General features: G+C 38.8%; 1 protein-coding gene across 9 annotated transcripts in view; it reads right to left on the bottom strand.

Annotated features, from left to right (window-relative positions):
• Positions 1-3,927: 3,927 nt before the first annotated feature.
• LOC104732598 (uncharacterized) overlaps positions 3,928-8,307 on the bottom strand; it is a 30,512-nt gene continuing 26,132 nt past the window's right edge. For 4 of the 9 annotated variants that reach the window (XM_087478629.1, XM_087478630.1, XM_087478632.1 and 1 more), the window contains exons 4-7: positions 4,871-4,989; positions 4,480-4,773; positions 4,297-4,399; positions 3,928-4,209 (exon numbers count right to left, since the gene is read on the bottom strand). In XM_087478629.1, the coding sequence (XP_087334755.1) occupies positions 4,193-4,209; positions 4,297-4,399; positions 4,480-4,773; positions 4,871-4,989 (533 nt within the window). In that variant the 3' untranslated portion in view covers positions 3,928-4,192. Of the gene's footprint in view, positions 4,210-4,296; positions 4,406-4,479; positions 4,774-4,870; positions 5,548-8,307 lie in introns of all 9 variants that reach the window. The other 5 variants (XR_015574652.1, XR_015574653.1, XR_015574654.1 and 2 more) reach the window with 3 other exon arrangements.

Genomic DNA, 8,307 nt, shown 5'->3' with positions numbered 1-8,307 from the left:
ATCTGTATCCCACTGATCCATTTTTTGCCACAATATGGGCGGAGCTCCACCAGGGTCCCATGCTCAATTACACGCTAACAGATGGTTTTGTTTTTCATAATAATAAACTATGCGTTCCAGAGTGCAGCCTCCGTCTTCAAATTATTAAAGAGCTTCACAACGAGGGGCATGTTGGAAGAGATAGAACTCTTAAGCTTGTTACGGACCAATACTTTTGGCCTGGGATGAGACGTGATGTTGAAAGATTTGTGATTCGTTGTGGTCAGTGTCAAACAGCCAAAGGACAAGCTTCCAACAAAGGTCTTTATTTACCGTTGCCCGTTCCGACGCAATCGTGGACAGATATAAGCATGGACTTTGTTCTAGGACTTCCTCGCACTCAATGAGGTTACGATTCTATTTTTGTTGTGGTTGATCGATTCTCTAAATTGGCACATTTTATACCTTGCAAAAAGACCACAGATGCAGTGCAAGTAGCTCAATTATTTTTCAAAGAAATTTATCGTCTCCATGGGCTGCCACAATCTATTGTCTCCGACCGTGATTCTCGGTTTTTGAGTCACTTTTGGCGTTCTTTATGGAAAATTTTGCAAACAAGCTTGGACATGAGTACGCCATATCATCCCCAAACAGATGGGCAAACCGAAGTAACTAATCGGTCTTTGGGAAATTTGCTTCGCAGTTTAGTGGGAGATAACATTCGCAAATGGGTTCTTGTGTTGAGTCGCGCTGAATTTGCTCATAACCATGCCGCAAATAGAAGTACAGGATTCAGCCCTTTTCATGTCGTCTATGGTTTGTTGCCTCGTTGTCCTCTTGACCTGACATCAATGCCAGATCCTTCTAGGTTTCATGGTACAGCTGTGGACTTTGTGGAAGATTTAACTCGTATTCACGCCCAAACTCAGGATAATTTGATCACTTTGACAAAGACATATAAGGAACGTATTGATAAGCACCGCCGTGATGTACAATTTGAAGTTGGTGACTTCGTTTGGGTAGTGCTTACCAAATATAGATTTGCAGCACAAGAATACAATAAACTGAAAGCTCGTAAGATTGGCCCTGTTGAGATCATTGAAAAGATTAATGCTAATGCCTATAGACTACACCTTCCAGATCATCTTCGTACGGCCAATGTATTCAACATTAAGCATCTATTTCATCATGAACCAGAGGACGTCGACTTACCAGCAGATTCAGAGCCGAATCTTTTTCAGGAGGGGGGACCTGATGCAGCATAACAGCTCTAAAGACAGACAAAACTAGCTTAATGATTTCTTTTTAGTTGGACTTTCCTTTTCATCGTTTTCTTTTACTTTCTGTTCTTATGTTCTGTTTCTATTTTTAATTTAGGAAGTTTAGCATTCTTAGGAATTGAGAACTCTATATATAGAGACCTTGTCGAGTCATTGAGACCACCTTATTATTGAATATTAATCAAAGAACCTTTTTTCAAAGGCATCTTCTTCTTTCTTAAGCACGGGTATTCTCTGAGAATTCAACGGGTTTAAGAAGGCTTGGTTAACGGGTATTCTCAGAATTCAACGTTCTCCTCGCTCTATTGTTACTTCCGCTACGTCACTTACTCTTGGAGCTGAGGTTTCACCTTTCTCATCTTCTCTTTGTTACAAAATGGCAGTGTAGTGACCCTCACCATGGGGTAAAATTCAAAATGAAAACCCATGACCAAAAGATTTGGAAAGGACTTGGCAATGTGCCAAGGAAGGAGAGCAAAAGAATTGCCGAAGAAGTGTCCGAGGAAATGTTGATGGTTCGAGAGATGGCCGATGGTACTGAGGCGTACCGCAAAGTGCCGAGGTGTACCGCAAATTGCCGAGACGTACCGCAAATTGCCGAGGCATACCACAAATTGCCGAGGCATACCACAAATTGCCAAAACGTACCGCAAAGTCCCGAGACTTATCGCAGAATCGTCTGAGGCGTGTCGCAAAACCCGACCCAGACCGAGCCGTGACGCGTACCGTCGACAACCCACGGTAGTGCCGACCGAGCCGACAAGTTCCGGATTTTAAGGAGCTTTTGTCTCCTCTATTTGGCCAATCACAATGCATGCAAGAAAGTGGGAGACAAGAATCTCTATCACTTTTTATGTTTGGCCAATCGCATCTCAACAAGGAAAAGTGAGAATCATCATCATTTGTCTTTTTCTAAAAGCGGCCAATGATGATTCAAGCAAGAGGAAGAAGGGAGACAATGGAGATTCTTTGGTGTAAGTTTAGCTTGGCCACCAAGTTTTCACAAAGGAAGATAGAGGAGTTCGACCAAGTGCCTTACATGCATTGGTAGATCCAGCCGCCCAAACTCCCTATAAAAAGAGCTCTCTTTCCTTTCTCATTTCGCAAAACCAAAAGAAGAAGAGAAAAGAAAGAAAAGAGAGAAAGGGTGAGGAAGAGAGGAAGGAGAGAAGGGAAAGGAAGAGAGGAAGAAGGAAGTGAGTGCAAGACAAGACTATCGACCATCGCCAAGTGTTGCATCGAGAAGGAACTCGATCGCAACAATGGAATAGATCCGAAGTGCTGCCGCGAGAGGAACACTATCAAAAGAAGCCGACCACACCTTACAAGAGATCGCCGGTTATCTGTGAGTTCAGGCACACTACACCGAGCTAGATGGATTCCGATGACGTCCATCTAGTAAACGGTTGCATGGAGTTTTAGTTGCATTTTTACTTGATTTATCTTTGTGATTTTTCTTGTTAAATGCATGTGATGTGAGGTTACACTCGTTGCTAGTTCGAAATGTTCTAGTAATGGAGTCGGTAACATGGTGGAGCGCTACTCTCGGTACTAGTTCGAAAGGATCTAGTATTGGAGATGGTAGCTAGTTTAGATACTTGTAAAATTATGAGCTTTAAAACCATAAAAACACAAGTATCTAATTGTTGAAGTCTTAATGCGTGTAGTCTGCAAGAAATTCCGGCTAGCTTAGTAAGACTTGGGTATGGCTGTCCTTAGAGTATTTCCGTACAGCATGCAGCCGCGACATGTAACCCATGTTCGTGGGTTGTAGAGTCTGGGACGAAGAGCTTGGAGGTTACTTGGTTGGCTACCCTGGCCGATGCTGTCTACACGACAGTGTAGCTTAAGTGAAGTCCGGTTGCATGCCTTTGTGGCTGCAATGCGGTTGTTCAAGAGTTGTTGAGGAGAGGAAGCATACCGGGCCCATAAGAATTAAAACTTGTCTAAAACTCTTTAGTTTTTATTCAAGTTTGCATGTTGCATGTTGTTTGTAGTTGATTGATTTGCTTGCTTGACTAACTTGCTTAGCTCATTATCTTCCGCATGCTATCTATGATTGTTGGTTGTTGATTGTTGCTTGCATGCATGGTTGCTTCATTGATTGTTGCATGCATGCTTGCTTGATTGTTGTGTGGGGTTTGAGAATTGGGGATTTATTATGATTTTGCAGGAATCCTGAGCTCACTAAGTAATCTTTATGATTACTTATTGATCTGTGTTTGCCTTGCAGGAAACCCTAGAGGGAACTAGAGGGCGTGGTGAACGAGTAGGACGCCGGAGTAGTTTGTGTGTCTATTGTAAAATAAAGTATGTTGTTTTGTAATCGACCTTTGGCTCTAAGCCTTAAACTCGAACTCTTTAAACCTTTTAGTTTTGTTTTGTAATAAACTTTTTAAGTATTTAATATATTCGGATTTTCTTATTCGTACGAGCCATAACTGATATAGGACTTTGTCCGAGTCGGCTCAACGCATGGAATGTCTCAAGGGTTGCAAAGCCTAAAAGATGTTCCATGCGGTTCGGAAACGCCACCGACGGACTGGCTAAGGGGCATGATGTCTTCTTGAACCTCGGCCAGATCGTTGGTGAACATTCCCAAAGTAACGTCCCGGGGCGGTCTGTGGCCGTCCGGCCATAGGGCGGTTTGGGGCCATTACAGGCAGTGTAAATGTTAAACAAATATTTTATCTTACTCAAATCAGAAGTTAAGCATAATAAGATACTACTGATAAATGGTTACCGGGTTATTCATTCTCAGTATATCTTGCATTTGATTCATATATGCAGACTTGACTTGGTAACAAGCTAGCTTTGTCGTAGACATACCGCGACCCATGGCCCTTAACCGACCTGGATTATGAGGTCCTAATATTTGAGTGAGTGTATCGTTCTTACCAAGAGTTGATGTTGATGCGGAAGGAGCGCCACTATCAATATTTGCTGTACTCTGAATAGCAATAATATAAATTCGTAAATGTAATCATAACCGACTTTATATAACTGAAAGAAATTGAAAGCAAACTTCTACACTTACTATTCTTTTCCGCAGCCTGGTTATTAACCGGAGTCCCATCTTTTTTTGTCCGTGACTTGACCCACACTTTCAGCCTTGTCACTTGATTGGGTTCAGATGAACTCTATTTCTTTAGAAAAAATAGAATCAACCATATACCATTTCATTTATAAATCACAATAGAATAAAAAGAATTATACTTACCATTTTTTCAGTCAGTCGAACCATTCCTTTACAGCTAACAGTGTGAGGAATCTGTTTCTGCCGTCTCTCCTTGTATGAATCACTCAGAGCCTTAAAAGCTGAGCTAGCTTTATGGTTGACAAATTTATGCCACTCTCCCGGGTGAATGTTCTTCGGTTTTAGATGCATCCTATCCTTCATGGTCTTAGCCTTCCTGATCTGTGTTACTAGACGTGATTTGGAAGCTCTCCAAAGACATCCCATTTTCCTGAATGCACCAATCTTTTGATACTTCTCGTCTAATTTAAATCTTTCCTGCATTTAGTAACCATATAAAAAACCATTGTTAGAATCCTTAGACAAAAACTTAGAATATTTAGCAAACCCAAACAAATTTTGAAGAAACATTAACCTGAATAGATTTCCAGAGGACTGTTTTGATGTTTTCGCCAACCTTTCTCCAATCATCGATTATTATAGAAATGTGTTCCCTTACCAATGGACCCAGGTATGATGACAGCTTCACTGAACCTGGTCCACATGGTTCACCAAATTCAGTGAAATCAACTGGTTGTCGTCTAGCTGGACCCATGGCTATATGTTTCATCCTAGTAGGTCCACGCCTCCATGGAGAAGGATGAATGGATACATCACAGTTCGATTATAGGCATAACGAGGGATCCATAATTTCATCCCAAAAACGATAGTATCGCAATCATATGTTCCTGAATCCCAAATCCAAAATTGATCTCCCTTTCTCAGATTGGAGAAATCCAAAATAGAGTCACAACCTATGTGATGACGAAAGTGACACGTTTCCAAGATGAAATGACATACACCATTCGAAAATGGAAAGAAGCCGACACCATAACCTTTGGACTCTGGCCATATTATATTAGGTTTGGAATTATATACTTTCCCAATGGAAGAGAAAGAGAAAGCTAAATGGAACGATAATATCAAACTCATGGTTTGATTAGTGATTATGAATCCTCTGTTCCAAAAGCCATTAACCAAAAAAGCAGAAGTCGTCTCGTATCTATCATTCACTCCAAGAATGGTGATGTATGTGTGGTTATGGTACACATCCTATACCAAAAAGATGATAAACTCAAGATCTGAGAAAGGATTGGCGTAGACGAAATGAGAAAGACGATGATTTGGGATTCTCTAAATGTCAATATTATTGACGTAATCTATGTAGAAAGGAAGAAAATTAAAAAATTAAGAATTAAGAAAAGTAAACAATTGACCGATGCCAGAGAGGCTGGCGCCGGCCCGATACAGTGGAATATTAGAGGTTTGGTTGAGCAATGCTTTGGGGGAATCGCATGTGTTCGAGAGAATGAAGACATATTTTGGTTTAAAAAGACTTGTTTTTTTGGTCCTTCGCTAGATATTTAAAAAATATCTATGCATAATTTATAAATGATAAAATATTTATTATTTTATTGGTTGAATTTTTATAAATGATAAAATATTTATTATTTTTTAAAATTCGTGCTTTTAGCCAAAAACTGATATATAATGAGACATAAAGAATATTATTTAGCTTTCTTAAACAACGTTTTGTTTGACTTATTTTGGATTACAATTAGTATAATTTTGGTTCAATGATTTGATTTATGCTATATCTATATTAACATTTTGATAGCAACTTTGTGAAAGAACCCTTCAAGTTGATTTTTAGGAAGTTTTGTGAAAGAACCCTTAAACAACGTTTTGTTTGACTTATTTTGGATTACAATTAGTATAATTTTGGTTCAATGATTTGATTTATTCTATATCTATATTAACATTTTGATAGCAACTTTGTGAAAGAACCCTTCAAGTTGATCATAGAAAATTAGAAAGTAAAAATGAAGGATTCTATAAGAGATTGTTTAGGAAGTTTTTTAAATCTTGCTGATTTGTTTTTCCTAATCTTGTAAACTATTTCATAAAATCTTTCAAAATCTTTCTATTTGATGAAAGAGTTTTCATGACTTTTGTTATGAATGAAATGATATAAAATCTTAAACCAATAACATAAAATTTGAATTCATTAACAATCCAAGATTCTTTTGTTTTACTTGAATAACATAAAACTTTTAATGACTTTATAAAACTCTTAATCCAATAACACTAGATTTTTCAAGATTTTAGATAACTTTTTACAAATCCACAACCAATAACACCAAATTTTTAAAGAGTTTTACAAAGTCTTGATTGAATAACAACATATTTTATATAACTTTTAAAGTCATTAAAATTCTTTCTAAATCCTAAACCAATAACCCCTCCTAATCAATCATATACAATCTTCATCATCGCATTTAAATTGGCAAACATGATAAATATTGAACATAAAAAACTCAATCCTACCAAAACAAAAGTCATGACTATAAACAAAAGTCAAAAGTCAAAAGTCATGACTATAAACAAAAGTCAGCGAAGACAGTTTCCACTATCGGTTGCATTTGCCATGACTATAAACAAAAGTCAAGGTCAATCGCTAGAGAAGGTGGGACTTTATTTGCCAAAACCTGTGTTCTCGCATAGTCAGCTATATGTTGCCTTATCTAGGATTACTTCTAATAAAGGATTGAAGATTCTAATTGTCAACAAAGAAGGAAAGATAGAAAGACAGTGAAAGGACCGACCTTTTTTTTAATAAATAATAAATATAAATAATATATATATATATATATATAAACTACAACTAGTGGTCCCATACCCACTAGCCACCTAACCATATTCACAATCAACAGCAGAATAACCATACCAATAACCAATAATAAACCAATAATAATCCAATATTATAGCATAAGCAATATTCCAATACCAAACAACAAGAAACATGAAACCAGCAACCTAGCAATATTTCTAATGACTCAACTCTAGCAACCTAGCAATGCCAGACAACATCCAATCGAGTCCCTAGAACATCCTTCTCTTCATTGCCTTGATTCCACGATCACACCACAAACACAAATTGGGATGCATGAGTATTTGATAAACACTCAGTGAGGCAATCCTCCCATCTACTGGGCTATACACACAAGCAATAAGATCTCTACATGCCACAATCAACAATAAATAAAACAAACCAGACAATATACAAAGCATGCAACATCCGTCGTAGCTGAAAGAAGGGTGTCGATCGACACTGACAATCTGGTGTTGACCGACACCATACTGGTGTCGACCGACACCCTGCCCGACACTCCCGAAAACCCTAGTTTGTGTCGATTGACACCTCCACATGGCATCGATCGACACTCGCCAAAGTCTCGAGCCGTCCTCGCATTGGTGTCGACCGACACCGATGCCAAGCAGCGATTTCCTTCGATCAAAAACTCCGAATCTCGCCTCCAATCTTCTCCAATCCGCTCCATGCATTCCCAGAAGCCAAACCCAGCCAAATCAGCGACGAAATACCATAGAGAACTCAAAGAAACAACCACATAAACACCAAATCACATAAAAAAAACTAGATATCTTAGCTTAGATAAGCCGATGGTCATGCACTCACCTCTTTGCAGGAAGATTCAGACCAAAAGCAACGAATCCAACCTTCCTAGCAAGCTTCTAGATCCTTCCTAGCTTCCAATCTCTCAAGAACAGCCAAGAATCTCACCAAAAGTCACCAAAAAGCTCAAGAACACACTTTTTCCTCCTTTTCTCTCAAAAACAACAAAGCGGCGACAAAAGAACTTCCCAAAACCCTTCTGGTCGACAAAACACTTAAATATCTTGGTTTAGTGGTTTTCCCTAAACCAAACCGGTCCAAATCGATAATTAAATCAAACCAGTCGAACCAGAAACAAACAGTGTCGATCGACACCCTCACCAAAATACCAAAAAAAT

The sequence above is a fragment of the Camelina sativa genome, chromosome 12 (assembly GCF_030686135.1).
Source record: "Camelina sativa cultivar CO46 ecotype springtype chromosome 12, ASM3068613v1".
Taxonomy (NCBI): Eukaryota; Viridiplantae; Streptophyta; class Magnoliopsida; order Brassicales; family Brassicaceae; genus Camelina; species Camelina sativa.
The sequence above is the reverse complement of the archived record's forward strand: the minus strand, read 5'-3'. Positions and strand labels throughout refer to the sequence as shown.